This window comes from Parasteatoda tepidariorum, chromosome 8 (assembly GCF_982258835.1).
Source record: "Parasteatoda tepidariorum strain Cologne lab strain chromosome 8, Ptep-v5.0, whole genome shotgun sequence".
In the NCBI taxonomy this organism is placed as follows: Eukaryota; Metazoa; Arthropoda; class Arachnida; order Araneae; family Theridiidae; genus Parasteatoda; species Parasteatoda tepidariorum.
In genome coordinates, this window is record NC_141762.1 from 66,190,599 (window position 1) to 66,216,041 (window position 25,443).

The 25,443-nt window shown below is 31.9% G+C and overlaps 1 protein-coding gene across 1 annotated transcript; it reads right to left on the reverse strand.

Annotated features, from left to right (window-relative positions):
- Positions 1-2,089: 2,089 nt before the first annotated feature.
- Positions 2,090-10,670, reverse strand: LOC147806213 (sn-1-specific diacylglycerol lipase ABHD11-like). Its single transcript, XM_016053141.4, has 6 exons — positions 10,617-10,670; positions 8,410-8,563; positions 6,107-6,304; positions 4,012-4,203; positions 2,919-3,115; positions 2,090-2,334 (listed from the first exon to the last, which is right to left on the reverse strand). The coding sequence occupies exons 1-6, from the start codon at positions 10,622-10,624 to the stop codon at positions 2,196-2,198; spliced, it is 888 nt and encodes a 295-aa protein (XP_015908627.3). The 5' UTR covers positions 10,625-10,670; the 3' UTR covers positions 2,090-2,195.
- Positions 10,671-25,443: the final 14,773 nt, after the last annotated feature.

Consider the following 25,443-nt stretch of genomic DNA (forward strand, 5'->3'; position numbering starts at 1 on the left):
TAAATGTATATTTTACCTAGTCAGAACTATTATTGAATAGCATAGCCGATTTTTCTTTCTTTTACAACAGATGATTAGGGTCCCTGGACAACTTGCAATTTTACTCCTCAGCCTTTAAAAGCTAACTTCAAGTGAGTTTCAATATAATTTTTGAGCACTTGTGTGTTATGCTGTAAACAATTTAATTTTGAATAAGTATTTTTATCACTTAGCTTTATAGCGTGAGGACACTTAACCAAAAAGAAGCACTATTTGGCAAAATTACAAAAAAAAAATAGATTTAATAGGCATTTAATCATGTCGAAACTTCAAAATATGTTTAGAAAAGTATACATTCAGGTATAAATAAACACCATCTCTTACCTGAACCATTTTAACGATGTAATTTTCTACTTCAAGGGCGAAGAAAAAGTCGATGGAAAAATTTTAAACCTCACTTTTCATAGTCTTTCTATCGAAACACTTTTATAAGGCTACAAGAATATTAAGGTTTCCATTCTAAAAGAGACAATGCCTCAAGTGTCTTGTAGAAAGCAAAAATAAAGCGGCTACAACGTTGTTAGGAGTCTGAAGTTTAGAAATACTTTAACTTAGAGGTTTAAGCGAATGCATTAGTAAACTAAACAAGTAAAACATACGGATATTCATGGTGTAAAAGAAACGAAACTAGTAGTTTTATTTTATTGACTTTTCTAATCGTGAAATTTTACAATTATGCTTGTTGAGCTTTGATTGCTCAGATGATAGAGCGTTTATCTTCTAAATAGGTGAACCGAATTCAAATCCCAGCGATGGCTGGTTAATACAAATTTCGCATCCATCTTACACCGACAACTGTGCTGACATAAAAGAGCCTCAGTGGTTGTTAGATCAAGGGTTTGAGTCCCCTTCCCATCGAACTAATGGCGAGAGGTTTTACTCTCCATGTAACGCAAATGCAGGGATTTGGTTAAGAATTACAAGGCTACGGAGTTTAGAGAGTCTTAAACCCAAAAAATTGGGTCAGCTATTCGGCGCTTAAGAAAAAATTTATAGTTAATTCACCCGGAGTATGCACTTGGTTCCATATCCTCGAGCGAAGAGTTCATTTCAGCATAGGAGTAAGACGTGTAAAGTCCCCGCGCTTAAAATCGAGACAACCTTTAAGGTGCGCCAAGCGCAAATAGAGAATTACTTTTCAATCACTTCGCTTTATCATCTGCTATTATACCTTTCGTTATTCCAGCTAATTGCATACATTGCAGCAAAATTTCTCAAAAAGGACAAACTATTAACTTAAATAACTCAAATTTTATATTTCTCTCTTAATGTTAAAAATGCACATGAAGATTGCTAAATTCATATTTGTCATACGATCGCCAAATAGTTATCTTGTTCAGGATTATTCACGTTCTCCTAAAAATAGTATCGTCGGATTGAATTTAATGTAGGGTTTAGTGCCACAAAAGCCAAATGAGGACATGCTGCACCAAAGAATACGGTAAAAACAGTTCAAAAGACATATTGGGTGCAACACTTAAATTGTCGTATAATTATAACTGATAAAAATGGTATAAGTTGATGAATGAAATCAGATAAAAGGTATCAATATAGTATCGTCGGATACCAAATGATGAAGGCGCGATACTAAGTGATGAAGGCGCAGCCAAGTGTCAACTTCCGGTGAACGAACTGTACTCTTGTTAATGAATTAAATAACTTAATAGCATAATGTAGCGAGTAACTATCATTCTTTTCAGAAAATTCATCTCATGATTTCCTCGTATGATAACGATGCAACAAGATAAGCTAAGAAAATTTTGCATAATATTTAGAAATTTAAATTCATTTGCTTATTAGCAAAAATCTCGCTCTCCGCTTAAAACAGCTGGTTGAGAGTTTATCGGTCGTGGTTTAGAGTGGCGATTAACATTTAGTTAATGAGAAAATCATTCAAAAGTATTAAAAACCTTTTAGTATTAGAGAGTGCGAATTCAAACAAGCTAAAATAAAAAAATAGTTCGACACAGAATATGTGAATTGCAGCAAATCCACGAAACCATTCATATAATAGTTATATTCTGAACATTTAAACAAAATAAAAACAAAGTTTTGAATGAATATACTTTAATCAATTTATATAATACATTGCAGCTCTGCTTAGTGAACAAACTTAAAACCACACAGTTATATAGGACTACTTAAATTTTTAACTTTTAGACAGAGTTTATTTTCTCTCCAATCACCTTAGCCAGTTCAGCAGGCTTGTCAGTAACAAAAATGTGTGATCCTTCCACAAATGGTACCAATTCGGCTTTTGGAAAGTGTTTCTTCATGGAGTCCTTAGCATCATTCCTGTAATAAAAAGATAGAAATAGGTCTTGTTTACTCATTCACAAAATACATTATCACAGGACTTAAAATTAGTTATTCAGAATAACTGTAGAGCTTAAGTCTTGAAGACATGCGCGTTTTTGGCATTAAATATGAAAACAAATTACTAGTAGATTTAAACTTATTATGGAACAGAACTTTAATTTTTTCTTATCTTCCCTTCAAATTTCAAATTAATTCTATTTCAAAGACAAAGGCAATAAATTAATAAATTAAAATTTTTATCCCTGATTCCCAAAATGCTGTTCCTTTCTAATAACAATTCAGCAGAACACCAAAACTGGTGATGTTCTGCTTTGAGTTTTATTCTTTCATAGCACTTTTGAATAGCTTACTGAAGCATAAAGCAAACTGTTAACGCATCCTAGTAATTTATCTAAAAGCATGCTGACAAGCTAGACTACGATTCGTATAACGTAGAGATTGATTTTTATAGAATTAAAACCATGATTATGCTCCCTTAAATTCTGATTCTGTTCAATGCGAAACTTTCAAAACCAATTTCATATTTGGAATAAAACCCATTACAAAACTATCGCACTTACACTCCATAGTGAGATTTGGTGCCATAAAGAAAATAAGTGGGTCCATCATAAACTCCCTGGTAGTCCTCTTGGTGTTTCTCAAGGTCTTCCAGAGCTTTAACAAGAGCATTTGTATTGTAGCATGCATCCCAGGCTTTTCCAGATCCCTTGTATTCAAACTTTCCTTTCAGGTAAGAAGCCTTCTCGTTATCCTCTTTCTGTAAACAAAAAATTCCAAAGACTAAAAATGACGAAAATCGTTCACTGCAAACAGATTTAGACTAAAATAGGGGGTGAAAAGATCAAAAGCTGCATACAAACACCTTACGAAAGTTGGTCTGATACAAAAATCTAGAAACAGTTGATCAAAAGCACTTTCAGATAAATATGTTAATCAGCTAAATGAAATTCATTTTAATAAAAATTGCTACGATCAATTCTATGCTAAGATTCTGTTGCTACTATCAATTTTCGTATTTTTGATCTAAACTAATATGAGACCAATAGAGTATGAATTTTAATAGATAAATTGAATATTTTTAGTCTTTCGTTAAGTTATTCTTTTTGTATTCCGCCCTGTTTTATGGTAAAGTTTTCGACTGGCAGTTGAAACGTGATTACAGTGTTCAATAGTTTTTGCCTTCTAAAGTTAAAAAGTTTAGATTTTGTAAAGAATTTGACATTTGCTTAGAAGTTGAAGTCATTTTACAAGGAACAGTTTAAAAAAGTATTCTAGCTCTTAAGATTAAGAATTTTAAATAGAAATTTAAATTAAATAATTTACACGCGTTTAACAATTTGAAAATTAAACCAGATCTAATGCGTTCTCATTTTATTGTACAATCGTTTAAAGGAAATCCGAGTCACAGAAATTTAAATATCACATCTAAATGTCCATATATTTAAGCTTTGAATTTCATAGTCCTGACATTTTAAATACTTTTAAAGGTCTAATCAATTAAATAAGTTCAGCAGAGAGAAATTTTAACTCGCTAAAAAAGCATACCACATACAAAAAAATAGAATTGATTGTTAAAGTTTAAAACGTAGTCCACGATTTCACCATTTAATTTCTCACTTTTTGCAGAGAAAACTAGTATAGAATTAAACCTACCATCCACTGTTCCAGTTTTCCATATAGACTTTCCACACTCAATTTTGTGACATCCTCTTTTGGGGTACCTTCAGGAAGTTCTTGGACGCAATTTGTCCACGTAGTCATGAACTCTTTTGTACGTTTAATCAGTTCATTAGATACTGGCTTCGCATACATTTCGACAATAAATACCATCTCAAATTTAGCAGGCTAAAAAGAAAAAAAGTTCAGCATTACTACCATCTAGATTTTAAATGCCTTAAAATCTTTTGTTAGCTTGTTGCAAATCTATTTCAAGAAATTTCGCCGTTTAACGTTTTTGAAAATTAAACTTGACTTAATTTGATGTGGAGTAAAGTTTGCTTCAATGCTTTTGTTGAAAATAAACTAGTTTTACCAAGTCTCCGCACTTTTAATTTAACGATCGTGCTCAGACTATGATGATCATATGCTTAAAATTTTAAGATATCTACAACAGCCGTTACTCTGGTTTCAGACAGCTCATTTCCTCGTTTTTTACCCCAAAATGTCTGTATAACAAAACCGGATATTATATAACGTCTGTATAACAATATTCGGAATGTCTGTATGACAAAACCGACGAAACCGGACGAAGACACCGGATATTTTGCTTTCAAAATATACATTCTAGCTATACGCTAGAACATTTGCAGTCATATTGAAAGGGAAGATTTTTAAAATTCAGGTAATCTAAATTCTTAAAACTAGTTTAACCAAAGTACAGATTCTGCAAACTATGAAAGAATACTTATTCTTTGAGGAACTTTTTAGACCAATAACAAATCAAATAGGAAATTATCCTTATCGCTATCAATTAAGTTTAACTTTTAAAAACTTCACTATAAATATTAAGTTTTATATAAGGCAACACATAAGCATTTGACGCCTGCTCGAGAGCGAGCTTATAAAATTTAGACCTTTTGAGGAAAGATTGTCTACAATGCATATTCAATATTTAATGCATAAAAAGCGGTTGATAGTAAAAGCAGATTTTTGTACACAGTCTGCTTACTTTACTTAACTTTGAGAGGCACGATTAATCTGTTTCCTTAATTTTGAAATGCTTGCTGAGTAGTTTATTTGGAAGAAAAAAACTGAGTGGCTAATATGCAAAGCGTTTATCACGTATGGCTATTATAGCAGGCATTTATTAGGTTGCAAGGATTTGCTAAAATGAGTCAATTGTATAAAAAAATTACAACCCCAACCTCTCAGACGATTGTGCATATTAATGTAACAGACCACGCTACTTTTATCACTCACCGAGATTTAATGATAAAAGCCTAGAAGTCAAAGTATATCGAATTTCAATAGTTCGAATAAAACTTCAAAATACTATTTATTACTTTCTTAGTTTTTAATATCATTGATAATCCATACTAGTCTTTTACGTTTAGAAACTTAAATATTTCGAAGCAGTACTTGGTGCAAGTATTGAAAACTCTTGTTAAAAGCTAAATTTTGGGGTTTTAAACCTAGCGATTCTATAAATCTCTCGGCTTACCAAAACGGCAATTTGAACATATTCAAAGACATTTTTAAATGAAATCTGAAAATTTACTCATCTGGAAAAATAAGCACTTTTTAAACTATACACTTTAATTGAGAAGGCTATTTCCGGCAAATATCAGGATCAGATTTTAAGTAATGCGAAGAGTATGTATTTGTATTTGCTTCAGTACCATAAACATTGCACATTCATAATGGGAAGAACTAGTTTAAATTTTACTAGAATAGTCACTGGATCAAAACCAGATTTGCTGCTCATAATATTTAAATATTCAAATACAAATCGCAGTACAAAAGAGTAAGGGCAAAGCTTTGAACTCATTCGCCTCAAAGACTGTTACAAATAGAATACAGATCACTGGGCCATGTTTAAACTGCATTAAATATTCCAAATAGGAACTCTAAACATTTTGGAATAAGAATTACAACAATTAAGATCTAATAATTAAATAGCCAACTATTAATTTATATGCCAATAATGTAACAGGAATCTAGTGAAAAGTTAAATCGCTCGTGCAAGACTCAAAAAGTTAATGTCTGCCACGTCCAAGGAATATAAATTATATAAAATGATTAAATATACCTCTTTTAGAGCAGCTCTAATGGCAGTTATTCCACCCATATCATGACCTACTAAAATAAACTGTTCCGGATGTTCTGGCATTTCAGTTTTAATTTGATCCATCAATAGAAAGAGGTCGTCAACATTAAAGCTGAAACTGAAATCAGACTCGTCGGCATGTGTTGTCTCACCATGATTCCTGGCATCATAAGTATAAACCTGAAAGGCAGAACATAAACTAAGTCTTATCAAGTAGTATCTCTACAGAAATTTATCTGCTTTCCGAATTATTAGCAAAATTAGGAAATAACACAAGCTCTAAAAGTAGTGTGCTTTTATATAAAATTTCGCATTCTAAAACTAAAATTTTCGTTCAATTACACAGTAAAAATCTTGGATAACAGCCAGATAGCAAAATTATAATTCAGAAGTCAGAAGTGCTATTCTAGCAGAAAAGTAAAAAACAATTAAGATGTGTGTTAGCAAGACAGCAGTTAATCAGGGAACACACTGCCTGCCAACACAGAGGAGCCTTTCTGTCTTCAGTGGTACTACCAAAAACTAAAGGCTCCTGCGTGCTGGCAGTCAGTATGTCCCCTGATTAAGTGCTGTATTGCTGTGCACATATCTTTAAAAAAAATTTTGTCTTCTGCTAGAATTTTTCTGACTTCTAAATTAAAATGAAACAAATTTGGTTTAAGTTGCTTCAAGAGCTTTTCCGTAAATCCACAAAGTGAATTTATTATTCTAATTGTTATTTACTTATTGTCTTTTCCTGAATTCGCCTAAATCAGTTTCATCCTGTAATCAAAATTATAATTTAATAACTCTGCTGTTAAACAAGAGATCAATTAAAAACCTAATCTGTATTATGTTAATGGAGCCTTCTAATTCAATATGAAGCATTTTAATAGTTATGAATTTCGAAAATTTTCGGCAAACTATTCAAAATTCTAAAAGACGTTGATTAATTTCAGAAAATACATTCATTAAAATATTAAATGCAAAACTATTTTTCAAGAGATATCAATTAGGACTTCTAATGTGTAAGACTTCATTAATAGAATAGTATTTCCGATTTCATTTTGATACAGTCTTTCATCTTCATTAAAGCAGGTCATATAATACATTTTAGCCTGTAGTGTTTTTGGAGAACTGATCTAATGCTTTAAATTAGAAATTATGAAGCACGAAAAATTAAAACAGAAATTTAAGGACCAGAAAAATGTGTTGATTAAATTTACTTTGTGAGTTAATACAATGCCTTTTGTATCAGAAAATATAATTTTTATACTTAAATTTGTTCTTAGATATTCAGGGAGATTACAGAAGTAAAGTAATCGTATCTTAAAATTAGTGATCTATGTATCTAAACTGCTACAGGAGTAGCTGTATTTTAAATCTATGAGGAAGAAATAGTTCCTTAGGACTACTTAATATGATTGATATTTAACATTCAAATGCCCAAAAATATAGTTTTCGTTACCAATTGATTTAAGGAACTTTTTAGCTATATTAAGTGTATGTAAACAGCAAAGTTTGTGAACGATAATTTTTGATTACAGCCTATAGTTAATTATAGAATGTAATGATAACATCTAGTAACTGCAATTTCCTTTTATAATTAATCATAGTTTCATAAAGATAAACAACCTATTGAAGCAATCCTAAATTTTGTTACTCTGTTAAGTAATGTAACAGATACCTAAACTGAAAGTTTCGACACTAAACTATTTAACATTAAACCACAATCAAAAATTAGTAAAGCAACGTAAACGTTTGCGTTGAGAACAGCTTTGGAAAAAATTCGATCAAGAGTTTACATATTCGAAAGTTACTCAAATATAATTTACACACCGGTTTAGACAATCTTTACGATAAAACTCTAAGAATTTATATTCAAACCAATTACTTTCGTAATTTTTATATTTTAGTAACAGCGTGCCACTATAAGTTGGAACTAGATCTTCAAAAGAAATTTAAAACATAAGCAAGAAAATCTTATCTATTTATGAATATTCAAATTTAAACAAATCGAAATTTGCTTTGTTACAGATACCACGCATGGCAAATTGTTTGGCTGTTATAATTCCTGATAACAAATATCAACGGTTAATATTTACGGTTCAAAGCACACTACATTCAGTTAATTTTTAATAGCTAACAAAATATAATATGTATATTAACAAGAAATTTCTATCTGTTAGTTTATTCATTTATGGCGAATATCTGGTTCTCACAATCATTAATTTGATCTTTCATGCAATACTTTCATAGATCTACATAGCATTAAAGACTGCAAACAACTAAAATTTGTTACTTACTCGTCTTCCTGTGTTATTTGCCACAGTTTGAGGAACATCACCCCATATTTTCTTTGAGCAAAGCATTGCATGCAGGAAAATTATAGGATTCTTCTTATCTTTTACTTCACCAGTTGGATCAACATGTTCGAAGCTTATTGAGACTGTCTTAGATCTACGGAAGTTTGAAACATTTAAATTATGAGCACAAAGAATCAAGATTCTCCATAAGTTTCAATATATAAACTAAAATTATTCAGGATATTCTAAACGAGATTTTTATTAGGAGCAAATAAAATGAATATTGAAGAAAATCAGGTGAAGCAGTCAGACTTAAACTGCTCATCGTATTAATAGCTAAAGGCTTAACATTAACACATTAGAATGAAGAATCAATTAACATTAGAAACAGAACATTATTGTATACCTAAAAAGATAGTCGAAGCCCAGTCTGGCCGTTCACAGATTATGTAGATCAATTAAGCAATGAAAATAGAATTCTTAAATTATAACCTTAGAATATCTTAATTTTACAAATACATAGATTTAATGGAATTTATGGTATTTTACTAGATTTAGTTAAAATATTTAAACGGAACACTGATTTTTCAATTATACGCATACATTGGTTAAAATAGTTTAGTTGCCTTCTCTAAAAATAAGGCTTAGATATAAAATAATCTTGTTTAATGAAACTGGGGTACCTTCCATACACCAAAGTGTATACAATACCCAAACCTATCTAGGGTTGAGGAATAGATACCAAACTGCCCAAGGAGCCGCTCTGGCCTCTCCCAGCATTTTAGGTATAAAGTTATATATATATACGAGTTTCTATAAGACAAACACTAGATTGATTACATAAGCACTTAAATTGGAACAAATTATGAAAAGAGATAATTACTTTATTAAGTTATTTTTCGAATTACAAAGCAACTAGAAGTGAGAGGGGCAAAGTCTTAAGGTGCATTTGTATACCGACACTCAAGAAATTCTCCCCAAGCAATAAAAGCTGGTACAAAATTCAGGTTGACTATAGTTTCCCGGATATTTGAAATCCGTATTCATTAAAAATCCTCTTAAAAGAAATGAATAGTATGAAGTATACAAGTCGTACTTCAGAATGTTTCAAATACGCCGAAAACCGAAATCTCCATTATAGAAAAAACATTACAATATTTAAGACTAAAAGGTTTGCTGAAACAGACTGGTCAGTCTAATTTATCCTTATAGCAAACTCAATCTACAGATCCCAAGTAACTGCAGCCCTATACAGCAATGCTTAAGTCAGTGTTACCTGGTTTTCTAACCATACCATGCACACAGATGGGCAGTCTAATCACAAACTGCAAATTATGTTTCATACCTCAAGATTAAGACCTAGATTACGATCATAATGCAAAATGTTGTTCGCAATGAAGAAACTTAATATTCATTTGTGTGTTCTTAACTGTCAACTTACTTAAGCATGGACGAGAGGGTTGGTTTAAGCTGTTGGTTAAGTTGGCCAGCTGAAGTATTCAACAAATTTGTTAAACCCAATTGTCCTGCTGCTCTTGACATAAGCTATTTTTAATGATCGATCGAATTATTAGTGTTAAGAAACTTGTTAAAATCTTTATACAAAAAAATTATGACTTGGAGCAATTACATTAAGCTGAGTATTTAATCAGCACTAAAAATAATTTCAAGAACTTAAGAAAGCGTTAGCACCAAGCACATCTTTAAAAAAGAAAACAAATTCAAATTGTCATTATATTTGCTAGCCCAACTGCAAGTGTACCTCAATGAAGCAAACTTCAATACATAGAAATTACAATCACAAGTTACTTCAAAACCACTCACCATAAATTAGAATTAAACTTTAAAAAACTTTTCAAAAAGATCGAACTCAAAATTGTCTCTACAAAAAAAACATTACGCTAAAAAGCCTTTAATATGAGTTAAGAGTTCTTTTTGCATTATGAACGATTTAAAAAAATTAGAACAAAAATGGTATCCAAGTATTGAAAATAAAGACTTTAAAATAAAAGTCTCCACGACTACATAAACTATTCAAGAGAAAATATTATTTTTTAAATTTCTGAAGCGACAAAGAACTTAAATTTAAAATCCATTAAAATTTCTCAAAAATATAAAACCAGTCTCTTTAAAACAACAGTAAGTACAAACATTAATGAAAATTCAAATAATTCAAGAAAAATTGAAACAAAAATATTGATTCCTACCCTTCCATTATTAAAAAGCTTTCCCGTCAACTGAGTACAGCTACAATCACAATAGAATTCTTAAACTGCAATTATTTTTCTCATAAGCTGGTTTTTATAATAAAGAGAGACAGAAAACAACGATCTATATCCAGTGACAGTTGCAGTATTCTAGCACAGAAATCGAGTTAAAGTTGGAGTTAAAATATGCGTGTGTCAGGGGGTAGCTATGAGACTGAGATATCGGACTGTGACACAAAATGTCAGGAGTTCAAGCTTCGAAGTCTCTAAAGAATCCCATGCTAAAGTTTAGATGATAAAAAAATAAAATATATAATTTTCGCTATTAGCGATACTGAAAAGATCTTGACGAATAGTAATCAGTTTGATGAAAATGGAATTGCAAAAGTAACAGTAATACTATTTGGTACTCACTTTTATTTTCTCAATGAATAGTGATAACAAAAGAAAGTTTTTTAGTAAAAACTTCGTTTTAATCATTGAGTAGATTGAGTGGTCTCGCTGAACCAACAAAGGCTCTACAGTGTAAAAAAAAGTTGGTTCAAGTTCGCCATAATCCTGAATGTATGTTTGTGAATGTATGCTGTATTGTTTTAATGTATGCTGTATTGTTTTAATCTTGACAAGGGGGGTTAGGAATTTGATGACGCGACCCAGGCCCTATGCACTATAGTCTAGTCGATGAGCAGAGGAGGCACAGAAGCCCCAGTCAAAAACCGGAGGCGGAAGCGCCAAACCTGCTGCAGACTCCAGGACCAACTGGACCGACAGCAGTCACCCTGCTAAAATCGCCCTCCGACTGGAAGGCAAGCAAACCTCTTGCCAAAACCAGAACACTTTAATGAAAAATCTTTTACAAAATTTGAACAAAACACAATAAAGCAGTAATACAGGGCGAAGGTCACCTGCTGACTGCTTTGCGGCTACAGAAAGGAGTGGAGGTCTCATGATTTCTTACAGGCACTTTGGTTCAAAGTCTCTTGTGATCTCTTTGCTAGGCTTAGTCCTAGTAATTGCTCTTGTGCTGGATACTTCTTACGGCTCTCTTATGAGACACACAGAATTTGCCTATGGCGCTATGGTTGATTTTTAGGTTTGAGCCAAACCGTTGGTTGGCTTCGTAGCAATTAATGCATTTACTTTTCCCCTGACAGTCCGCTCGGCGTTCTGTGCCGTCGCAGTTTGAGCAGGTCTCAGGATTGTCACAATCTCTGGCCATGTGACCGAGACGATTGCACTTATAGCACATGAGCGGGCGTAGGTATTCGCTGTATTTGTAGCTCTTCCAACCGATTGATACGGCGTCACGTCTCATGATGCCTTTGAAGCTCTTCGGCTCAAGTGTCACGACCCAGTGCTGTCCTCCTTTGGTTTTAACTGTAAATGAGACCTCAAAATTTCCCTCTTTAAAGAGGTCGTTGCACTCCCTGAGTTGTTTGGTGAGTCCTTCCTTGGTTAAAGACTCAGGTAAGCCAAGAATAATGATTTTAGGTTTCTTTCTAAGCGACACTTCGACTTTTAGTTTCTTACTCAGGCCTTTTTCTTTTATCTGCTCTTTTAGCAGTGCTAAATCTTGCTTGCTGTCGAGTGCAACAAGCACTTTTCCCGCTCGGGTAGTTCTTAGCTCTTTCACTCTGAGTTCAGTCTCAGCCAAATCGATGTTCTCTTTGATGGTTCACTCAATCTCCTCAGGAGGCGCCTTCTCCCTTGAGTCAATCATTAGGGCATGTTTTTTAGACTTTTTGGATCGCCAAGTCTCACGACCGACTCTAAGTGCTTCGGCATAGGATTTTGGGCCCTTGTTTTCTTCTTAATCATAAGTTTCAAAGTTCTTTTGGGTTGCCGACCCCTGGTGAAGGACAAAAGCACGTTCTGCTCCGTTATGATACGTGAGAATTCGGATGCCACCTGTGGGAATTCCGCAACCGCTGGAGCATTCAGCGTCTTCCCCTGATGCTTTTTCAATAATCTATTCATTCTCTCAAGCGAGATCTGTGATTCAGCCGCCCATTCTTGTTGACTAACCTCAAAAGAGTCATCAAAGCCTATAAGCTCCCAGTCCTCCTCTTCACTCTCTGACATGTTTGACTTCGCTTTTGCCCTTTAATGCTTTATGCGTCTTCGTCGGTCGACCCCTCTGCCTACGTTTGCCGTCAAAAGACGTTCCTCCCCCGAACCAGGAAGGGGTGTAGGACAGGTGTTATTGCTGTAAAGACGTTACTTGACCGATTCTTAAGATTTCGCACGAGAAATAGCCTCTAGGACTTGTTCCTACGTGAGTATTCAATTTAGAAATACTTTTTAAGCTGCTTCGACCTCGGGGGTTGACAAGGGTTAGTAAGACGTATTTATAATGAACATAAACTCCTGCATATTTATACTAAAAAGTATTTTAAAAAAAACATTGAGTATTGGGATAATGGCAATAAAGTGATGTATGGCACCCAGTGTAGAAAAATGATTGTATCAGGTCATAATCAAATAGATTATAATGAAATATAACACAATAGTATGGGAAATAATATGTATACTAATATAGAATAATATGTATTCTATAACAGAAAATAATATGTATACTTCTAGCTTTTATCAGAAATATAAGGTATGAATATTCTTATAAAAGCTTGCGTATTCAAAGAACGACTTATAATGTAAGAGTCGATATTATACATTTGAGAAGAAGAGCACAAATTCCATACATGGTTACAGAAGAATTCGAACCTACTACCTCTTATCTTCAAAGAGTTTTAACGGAGCCCCATTAGTTGTAGAGAAAATATATGTTGTTGTTATTGTCTGACAACACTAGGATAAACCAAGCTCAACAGCCATCTTTCTTTTTTGAGAATTAAGGGAAGAGGGTTCGCTTTTTGTTTGACAAGAAAGCACTGCAATTTTGAAAGTACGGCTTAGCTCTAAACCCAGCTTATAGATTGCAGTACCACTCATTTGTGAGGCCATTTTGTTTAGATATGAATCTGGAGAAGAAGGCGAGGTATTGTCCTTTCCACCAAACGTTCCAAAGTTTGCAGGTAGCGGGCTCGTGTCATCCTATTACTTTGGAATGTATCTTTGTGCTGCCTTCTCTAATGTGTGCTGTTTTATTTACAACTTGACTATAGTTAATAAGCTAATCTTTCTATCGTGTACAAGATGGTGAATATGGATGTATCGCAATCAATAAATGAAACCATTCAAGTTAACTATTGTGAAGATTTGGATAGTTTGTTCCGGGAATCAACTATCGCCCTTCTCTTTAGTCCGAGACCTAAAGTGACTCCAAGGAGGAAATAAAATTATTCCTTCTTGAATTGATCAGCCAACAAAGTTCGGCAACACATCACCCCATCAGATTCCAGTTTTCTCGGATCAACTGGCATCAACATTGCACAGATGTAAAGCAATTATGATAAAATCGCGATCATTAATGATGAAGATGCATAAGCAATACGAAAGTGATAATATAACAATTATCAATACCATCTTAAAAAGAATCGTAGATATTTTACATAACGAAAATTATTGAATATTATACTTTTATGAACGTCGATAAGTCTTATTTGGGAAACGAAAATATTGATGAATATTAAAATGCAAATTGGTTAGATTGAAAAAATATCGCATGTATTATTAAACATAGTTGACATCAAATTGCTCTAATAAAATTCGACTCTTAATAATGACCAATGCTAGTCTTTGTGATAAATCGTTAAAGCAGCCCCCGACGCATGATCGTTATGACCGATAAGCTTTTTTTTCAAAATCGGTTTTCCATATTTAATTTTAAAGAAAGTCTTAAACAAAGAAAAGATCTCAGACCTTTTATTAAGTACTGTCGCTATCTAAGGGAGAGGTGATAGGAAACTGATTTGTGAGGAAAACTAACCCAGTTTTTTGGCGTTCATGTTTATATACAAATTTTTGGTACTCAACTATTTGATTTAAAAAAATTGAAGAATTTTACTAAGGAGTTTTCTGCTTTAAAAGTTGATCTTTTGATATCCTATGAAAAATTTATTTAAAAAAATTAACGCTTAAGTATTAAAATTAAATTCTACGCAAAAAAGTCTTTAACTACAAAATAAAGTTTTGAAGATGATCATTTATATTAATGAGGATATAGAATCTCCTAATTTAATTTTTCATCATATAGATTAAATTTCGACGAAATTTTGCTTTGATTTTAGATTATAAAATAAAATACATAGAGAGATCTTTTTAGAGAATTTTTAAATGTTTTTTTTTTGTTTTTTTTTAAGTTTTATTTATAGTATTTTTTTTTTGTTATTTTTTTCATTACATTACATTCCAAAACCAATCTTTTACACAGCCTCAACTTTTAATAATTCTGAACTTGATTTATTATAATATTCAAATAGTTTAAGTCGAATGTTTTGTTTTTCTGCTAAAATGAAGTCAAATGAATATTTAATAATCTTGAATAAGTCGAATATTACTGAATGTTGAATAAGTAGAGATGAATATCTAGCCAAACATACATTATTCAAATGTTCATTCTATCAACAGATCTCCAACTGGATAGTGTTGAGAATGACAATAGATAGGGAGAGAAAACTTAGCATTATGTACTAAATTCATTGAAGTTTGTCCACCCTTTCAAAACTGTCCCATATATTTGACTAAACACAACATTTGCATTAATATTTCACTCTGCAAATACATAAGCTTCCATATTTTGTAAACTTAGTAATTACATTTGATTCAAAGCACAGAAGAGCTCAACTGGAAGGTTTCACACCTTACACTGAAAAACATCCATATCAATTATAAAGTATATTAAGCAAATTTAGAAGGTCTGGGTTATTATGCAGAAGCAAGACTGCATAGTTTATTTTACGTGGCGCAAATTTTAACAAATATTTGCGAATTTTGCTTCTGCGGATAACATGAAACCGTAATGAATCTTTATTTTCAGACTCCAAGCATTCTCAATTGAAAAGTAATGAAAGCTTGCAATATATATTTTCAGAATTCTAGCTGAGGCGGCCAGATGATCGAGCGGTTAGCGTGCCTGACTGTGAAGCCAATGGCTGCGAGTTCAAATCCCACTCAGGCCATGGATGTTTCTGTGTGTTGTTCTCTATTGTGTGAGTGTGGTCCCCCCTGTAAACGGGTATCTGTTGCAATGTGGCTTGGGTAATGTTGATCGTCTCAGTAACTTCAGTTTATAGGTGCCCTCTGGGTAACGTTAAATGTGTAACACTTTCGGCATCTTCCTAGGCGAAGAACTTAAAAGTTCAGTGCCTGCCATTAGAAAAACAAGAATTATAGCTTAAAAACTATGCACATTAATTGAAATCAAAAGTAAATTTAACCAAAAACGCGCCATCGTGTTCTATCGAATCTCTAATAAGAAAAATTAGGGGGAAGTAAAGCGAAGCTAGCTTAAAGACCCTTAAAAAGTTGGAAGTGTTTTTAATAATCACATTTCATAAAAAAAAACTCAGACATAAAAAAACGTTTTTTATTTGCAGTCTCAGTTTTCTCACTAGTGATTCTTGAGTTAGCGTATTCTTTGGTTAACTATAATCCCCGAACCCGCATACTGTGTTTTCATTATTGAAGCGGTTTCTGAACACTTTAGAATCCTCTAAAAACTAATCAGAAAACGTTAAGCTCTAACATATAATTAAAATTTCTTTAAAGATAATTGAAAATTAAGTCCCGCAGTGGACTGATCGTTAAGACACGGTTCCCAGCAGATCACCGAAGTCAAGCATCACTGACTACGGTCAGTGTGCGAGTGGGTGACCACTTGGATCAGTCTGCGTAGGGACCGAGGGTGTGCGGTATTGGTCCTCGTTAAACTGTGCTACCGTAAAGTGCTCGACTTCGCGCGCAGGTCGTCGGGCTACCGAAGCGGGGGTGCCATCCCTTCCGCAGAGGATCAAAATTGTGATGGCATGTCTTCGGATCATCCTCCGGGATGTTTCCCAGACCCTCGCCAATAGCCCATTGTGCTGCTCTAGTGCGACGTAAAGTAACAACAACAACAACAATTGAAAATTAATTTATTAATTCAAACCAGCATATAAAATGTCTCTGAAGTGTGTTCTAATGCTTTTAAATATTAGACGAAACGTTAAAGTGAAAAAATTTTAACATTTGCTTACAGATGCTTAAAAATCCCGGAAAGCAGTAAGCGTATAGAATTTTTTTTTTTAAATTCATGACAGTCATAAATTTTAACATAGTATTCCTACATAATATAGTATATCAATTGATAGTTGAATTTCGAGTTTTAGATAAGATTTATTTAAAAAGATTGTAATAAATTGTATAACATTGCTTTTTTTAAAAATGTTTTGTAATGAAAGTTTCTTGACGAGCAACAATATCTCAAAACCTTTATCATTCAAATTTTAATCTATATTTTATGCTTTAGAATATTACTAAAAAATTCATTAAAAACGTTTTAATTTTATGCTAAAAATACTTTACCTACTTTAAATAGTGTTCATATTTATGTTTTACATTCCAAATTGCTCATTTATATGATAGTTGCAACTTTCATTTAGTCTTCTAGTTTCAAGTCAAGTGTTGTGTAAGGAAGCATGTCTATGAAACGCACGTTACAAATCATTGTACTGAACAGTAACAAAACTATACGAAACTTCTTTAATTGTCAAAATTTCTCCTGTCAAAAACTAAGCAAAAAACTTACATAGCGCAAGGGGGTAAAATTCTTCGAAAATTCATAACTAAATACATACAAAAAAACAGCGATATACAGAGTTTGTTATCACGTTTTGTTTAAATTTTATCTGCAAGCCATGTGCATCACTTTGAATTTTTAATTTTGCAGCCAGACATTACTTTTATGATAGTTATTTACAATAAGGTTTTCAGACAATATTAAACCAGGGATAAAGGCCTGAAAAATACAATTTTTATCACTGAAAAAGACATTTACAAACAGTGAATTTTATTTATTTTCGTTTGTATCCACAGAAAATACCAAGTTTTGACCACAATAGTAAAGGAAACTACTAAAGCATTTATTTGTTCATTGTTCTAGTCCATGATCAATATTAAAGCTAGAAAGCTCCTTGAATGGATAATTAGAATAGTGGACAATTTATCAAGTTTTCAAAATTGTTAACATTTACAATTTGTAGGCTTTATCATCTTGTTTATTTAGAATTGTATATCTACAAGATTCAACGATATCTAGTTTATTTATTTTGCTATATCTTGTTCACGCCGCTCTAAATTTTACAACCAAGACATCATACATCATATAGAAATTTGAAACACTGAAACTAGTTCACTTAAGCTTGTTTAGGGCATGCTAGACAAGCTTAATTTAGAGAATGTTCAATAAAATTAAGTTTTTAAAAATGAATAATTACAAAATACTTATTCTGAATCTAACAATTCGCTTACTGCCTTATAAATAACTAATTTGAAGAAATACAATGAAACTAGGAGGCTTCGCCCCCTGCTCGCTGGCGCTAACCAACCCCCGGAACTGCTTTCGCAGTTCATTTCGGATTGCTTCGCAATCCGATGCTCGCTTTGCTCGCTCATTGGATACGTTCTTAACGTCTAGCTTTTGTATACTTTTTTGAACACTGAAGTTCCAAAAACTTTTCACTGTAGAAAATTCTAAACCTGTGCATTTCAATATTAATTTGAAATTGCAAACAGTTCAAATATTTTTCTTAATCACACTATTCTAAATTTCAGTTGTTGAGAAAAGTAACTTTTGATTTAAAGTCTTTCCCACCAGAGGGCTAAAACCATGTGTTGCAAAACAATATGAAACAGTACTGAACACCGGATGTAAAGCATCGGCTTCGATGAAGATAATTTTGTGAGAATTTTTTTGATAATTCGGTGAGAATTCACTCGATTAGACATATGATGCTCACTACGTGCTCTTGCGCGCCGAAGCCTTTCAATTAAAACGTATTAGCGTTTTATATAATATAGATTAGCCATATGATGCTCACTACGTGCTCTTGCACGCCGAAGCCTATCAATTAAAAATGAAGACTGTTGCCAACGCGAGAAAAGAAATATCATCGATTTTATTGATACATACGTATTAGCGTTTTATATAATATAGATTTAATTAAGTATTTTTAAAATTATGTTACTTTCGCTGCAAGAATACCAGTTAAGGAAATTTTGCTCCAGATATCCTAAATATTTAACAAAGTAAAACCACATTTGTATTCTTATTCTATTCTTTTAGCAAAGTGTGTCCACGAATTTGTCAGGGAATTCAACAAAAAGATGGTGTGAAGCACCTTTGAATTCTATCATCTCCGCCTTTAGAAAGTGTTTCTTGATGTCTGCCTCCGCGGAACGTCTACATTAAAAAAAAAATAGTTTAGAATATATCTGTGCAATATAAATATAGTCAAAATTAAGGAATAATCAACTTAAACTCTGAAATATATTAATGTTTTTACTATCCAAGCTTTAGCTTAAGCCACATTTTGGATTAAGATATTATTTAACAGCATAAAGTGAGAATCTTAATAAGATGTTTAAACTAAGTTATAAGCTTTCGAACTCCAAGCGATTTATTAGAACAAGCTCTAGGAAAAACTGCAGAGGTATTTTATATATTGAACTGGAAGAATAACTTAAGGTCAAAATTTAATATTGATTATAACCTTAGTTACTTGTGGTATAATTAAAACTAAAGTTAAAGAACACCAATTTTTTTAAGGTAGGTTTCTAAAGTACCGTTTATCTGTAATATAACTATTTAAATGAAAATTAAATTAACACTGTGATGTAATTAACCTTACAATGGCAATGATCTCTCGATATCATTTGCTATTCATATTTTTTTCAATATCATTACTCGATGCTGTCTAATTGTCTTATTTGAATCTTCAGAAACTTGTTCAGACAAGGAACGTATAGTACCACGCACAATTTTTACATGCAATAAATGCATATTTAAGATTTATAATAAATAAGCTCTAGTGCTTATAGTCTACGAATATATTATGACTAACAAAAATAAAATCTAGTAGACATGTATAAAAATCTTACGAGAATGATTCTAATACTACTGTGGTGATAGGTTCGACGCTCATCGTAAAATCAAGTTTATTTCATATTGTTATCTGTTTGTCTTTAATCAATTGTGTTTTTACTTATTTTGAAGTGAACTGAAATAAGAGTTCTGACGTCATCATATTAGAATTGTATAAATACCAGCACGCACATGACAGCCTGTCAGTATTTCTCTCATCACCTGCTGTGACGATGCTTCTTGTAAATCAAACCAACTTGTATATAAATGTAAATATGTAGAATAAAATATTAGTATCTCAAAGGAGCTATCTTCGCTTACCTCACTACCATTAAGCTTTTTACGTCGCACTAGAACTGCACAATGGGCTATTGGCGACGGTCTGGGAAGCATCCCGGAGGATGATCCGAAGACATGCCATCACAATTTTGATCCACTGCGGAGGGGATGGCACCCCCGCTTCGGTAGCCCGACGACCTACGCGCGAAGTCGAGCACTTTACGGTAGCACAGTTTAACGAGGACCAATACCGCACACCCTCGGTCCCTACGCAGACTGATCCAAGTGGTCACCCACCCGCACACTGACCGTAGCCAATGATGCTTGACTTCGGTGATCTGCTGGGAACCGTGTCTTAACGATCAGTCCACTGCGGGATGAACATTTCATGCATTAAGTAGTTTATATTTTAACATATTCAAACACTTTTAACAAATACCAAAATAAACCACAAAAATAATTTTAGTTATAAAATTATTGGTTTACAATATTATCAATTCACTGTGGGACCCACATTTTTTTAAGAAGTAAGGAAAATAAAGCAACTGGTGTGTATTTAGTAATCTAATATCAAAAATAATAAAAAAATAAACAAAAATTCCCAACGCGGATACGGCAGCAACTTCTAACTGTTTGGTTTTGAAAGTTTATGGTTGCTTCATAAGTGAGGTGATCTGCATACCGAGGAAATAGGTTGTTGTTGCAGTTAATTTACGTCACACTAGAGCTGCACAAAGGGCTATTGGCGACGGTTTGAGAAACATCCCTGAGGAAGATCCGAAGACATGCCATCACAATTTTGATCCTCTGCAGAGGGGATGGCAGCCCCGCTTCGGTAGCCCGACGACCTGCACTCGAAGTCGAGCACTTTGCGGTAGAACAGTTTAACGAGAACCAATACCGTACACCCTTGGTCCATAAGCAGACTAATCCAAGTGGTCACCCATCCGCACACTGACCTCAGCCCGTGATGCTTGACTTCGGTAACCGTGTCTTAACGATCAGTCCGCTGCGGGACCCGAGGAAATAGGAACTGGTTATATTACGTAACAAACTCTGCTTTCTGTATCCGTCAAAAAGGGAAAACCTGTTCGTATGCGTCAGAATCAGTTTTTGTTTATATTCAGAGCAACGATGATACAATATTATGAGGAAAATATTCACATTTTGGCTTTAAGCTTGATTAACAGTTTCCTTAGTCAGTCATAAAAGGAAAATTCACATTCACGTTCATTATATATAAAAGCAAAACAAAAATGAGAGCTCCTGAAATAGCGTAAAACTTACATTGATCCGAAGTTCAAATCGATTGGAAACCCACATCAAAAACCCTCTTTTACATTCATTTATTCAGATGTCTATCTGTATATGTTCATTTTTAAATTCAAACCGAGAACGACATTTTGGTTAAAGTTTTTATTTTGTGTAGTATCTATTGTAAGTAACCGGTTTTAGTTGATGATTAATCATTTACTTAAAAAATGACAATCCAAGTCTCCGCCATGACACTCGCCTCGCATCCTGATCTTTCCTTTTCCTGCCTTCTTCTCTGAAACCTCAATGGTTGCGTGTCCGCCAAAACGAACTGAAGCGTGGAGGTAGCGTGTTCAAATCCTGCAGTAACTTGGAATGTATATTTCTGCTTTTTACTGGTCAAGGTTCTTCTATCTTTTAAATAACAAGATCTTATAAGCATTTGTTTGTATTAAACACATATGCCCGCTTATATATATATATATATATATATATATATATATATATATATATATATATATATATATATATATATATATATATATATATATATATATATATATATATATATATATATATATATATATATATATATATATGTGGGGACGGCATGAGTAGTCGTCTTTGAAAATGAGAGAAATGCTTTGCTTACTTGCTTAATATCGTTAAGAATTATTTTTGATTAATGAATAAAAGTCTAATAATAAATGTAGATGTCACAAATGTACGATACGTACCCCAATTGTAGTTGCAGAGATGAAATAAAAAAAACGAAAGTTTCATCACAACGCCATTCCGTTACTTACTTTTCACAAGAATGAAACCATTCGGCATCCAATTTTTTTCGCCAATAATTTTCTTTTTACTAGCAATTTTTTCTCAATCTAATTTCTTCACCATCAATTTGTTCTTGAAACCACTTCTGATTTTGTGGGGACGGCATGAGTGGTCGTCTTTGAAAATGAGAGACACTGTACTTTAACAAAACATATATTAAACGCTAAATTTACATAAAGATGGACGATAAACAAACACAGAAATAACACAAAATAAATGAGTTCGTCATCGTGAAGTTAAAAGAAAATCATCATCGCTGCCCCTCTCTGGAATTCTTCCGCGTCTCCTTTTTTGTTAGTTCCATTACGCGCTCCCGTGTCTCTCGTGTCTTTGGGAAATTCGCACGGGGTCTAACTTGCAGCTTACATAATCTGGTTGGATCTCTAGCTAGATCAGCTTACAGCACAGGAACTGGTACTATAGATTGGAACTGGCACTATATATATATATATATATATATATATATATATATATATATATATATATATATATATATATATATATATATATATATATATATATATATATAAATATATATATATAAATATATATAAATATATATATATATATATATATATAAATATATATAAATATATATATATATATATATATATAAATATATATAAATATATATATATATATATATATATATATATATATATATATATATATATATATATATATATATATATATATATATATAAATATATATAAATATATATATATATATATATATATATATATATAAATATATATATATATATATATAAATATATATAAATATATATATATATATATATATATATATATATATATATATATATAAATATATATATATATATATATATATATATATATATATATATATATATATATTTATATATATATATAAATATATATATATATATAAATATATATATATATATATATAAATATATATATATATATATATATATATAAATATATATAAATATATATATATAAATATATATATATAAATATATATATATAAATATATATATATAAATATATATATATAAATATATAAATATAAATATATAAATATATATATATATATATATATATATATATATATATATATATATATATATATATATATATATATATATATATATATATCAATAAATAGCCTTCTCTGCGACGAATTCATATTCCTATTTCCATAAATGTCTTTTGCCTTTAATTTCCATTAAATTTTTGATCAGTCTACTTTTTTTTTTTACAGTACTCTATTTCTGCAGCTTTTAGCGTTCGAGTTCAATGGATTGTTTTGTAATGATCACTTTTAGTATATATTTTCAGAATATTGTCAAAAATGAAGACTGGAAAATTCACAATGACAAGTCGTTTTGTCGGAAAAACGCTACACAAAAATCACTACAGAACAAAGGTGTGATTGACGGTCTTAAAACTTGTTTTGTTGGAAGAAAAAAAGAGACTCAAAGATTTTTCTAATGCGTTTCAACACTTCGGAGTTCAGCAATCAAATTGGTTTCGAAGTCCCAACTCCTTTAGAATTAGTTCGTTAAATTTCAATAGCTTTATTTTTCTTTTTCCCGTCTTAAATTTTAATTTACTGTCCTTAGTATGTATATTTCTTTTTTATTTCTCACAAAGATTCCAACAATACTTGTCAAGAGAAGACATTTTTGGAACACACAATTGAAAAGGTACTTCTTAATTTTTTATTCAAACTTAAGAATTGTGGTTCTGCTTTCAAATGTTACTCACAAAAGCAGATTTCATCGAAGTTCCTCCATTTTTGTATACATTTCAAAATTTACAATACACTCGTTGCATTATATATAAATTGTATAATGTATTATATATGAATAGATTTTTATATATATAAATTTTTCGGAATTTAGATTCGCTCCGATGCCCTGAATTTTTCTCCTTGCTTAATCTTTTAGTGATTATAACTATAAAAAAAATTATTGTGCAATTTTAATTAATCTCTCTTGAAAATCCGTCGTTGTAAGCTATTTTTAGTATTATTCTGTTTCAATATTTATCCAAATATATTTTTAACATTGCCTACATATGTGAGAACACAAATTCTCTGTTTGGTATGTGGTCTTTTCTTTTTAATAACTTACCAAACTAGTCTATATCTCCAGTCCAAATATTTTGAAAGTTCTCAAAATCAGTTACATTTTTGTTATTTTTAATCATTCCATTCCTTCAAATGTGGTATTTAAAATTTACAATTTTAAATTTTTTCAAGTTATTCTGCTGGAGAAAAATAATTATCTAGTTTATAGTCCGTCCGCAGTAAAAGACTAAAGACAAGACAAGACCAGGTACAAGCCATGGTTAGAATAAGAGTTACCGAAACGCGTATAACGATGTACGATACTTATCGAATAATGTTCACTCCAATGGTGATCCTTTGATACAATAACTTCCTATACCAAAATGAACTTTCAGAAAACCATCTTAAGACTGTATGCGGCTTTGAGATATAGATTGAAGATAAGTTAATAGAAAAAAATGGTTATACCAAAAAGAAATACTCAATAATTTTATCAAGCAATTTGTTTCAGTTTTATCCGCTTCGACTTTTTCAGATTGGTCCACATTTCGAGAAAATTACTTTTAATTTGTATAAAAATTTTCAATTTTCATTAAAATTGAAATTTTGATTAGATTTATTTCATTGATAAAGATATTTCTCAATTCAATCGAAAATATTAAGGAGAAGATAATATTAAGTTACTGATAAAGGCAAAATAAGGGATCATAAATCGGCTTTACATAAATACTTTTCATAAAGCCAAAAGAAACTCTTTAGCTACTATTCTTATAAACTATATAAGTGTTTATTAGGAAGTTAAGAAAATTTCGAGGCAACAATGTTCTAGAGTCTCTCAGTGCAAGTTAAAAATTCGATGATGCAATAACTTAATATAAAATCATGCGAGATAGACTGACACTGACAATCTTAAAGAAACGATCCTCGACTACGGCAAAACTTCTGCAATAGAGAAATTGTCCCAAGCTCTTACCAATAACAGATTTTTTCCTTAAGTTATTCCTTCATTACATTAAGCTAGTCTTACTTTTCATGCAAAAAAAATACTGTTTTCATGGTTTCCTCGCATAGTTACGATTCAACAAGATAAAGAAAATGTAGCGCAGCATTTATTACTAGCAAAATATTTTCTAATTAGCAACATTGCTCTACGCTCAAGAGAATTGGCATGCGCATTCTGATAGATGCTAGTTTACAGGGGTGGATGACATTTAGTTCAAAGACAAAAAACGCAAGAGTATTAAATAGGCTTCCATTTTAGTGTTGGTTCGCATGAAGATGTGATAGGTTCAGGTTGATGAAGTGAATAGCAGCAAACATATGCGATCATTCATATGATCCTAACATATTCAGAACATTTAATCTATTAAAACATTACAAAG

What these genes read in the sequence shown, in the direction of transcription:
- LOC147806213 (XM_016053141.4), bottom strand. An exon ending in TTAGAGCTGCTCTAAAAGAG is followed by an intron (nt 4,204 to 6,106) that starts GTATATTTAATC and finishes TTTTCTTTTTAG; the next exon opens with CCTGCTAAATTTGAGATGGT. An exon ending in GAAAACTGGAACAGTGGATG is followed by an intron (nt 3,116 to 4,011) that starts GTAGGTTTAATT and finishes TTTTGTTTACAG; the next exon opens with AAAGAGGATAACGAGAAGGC.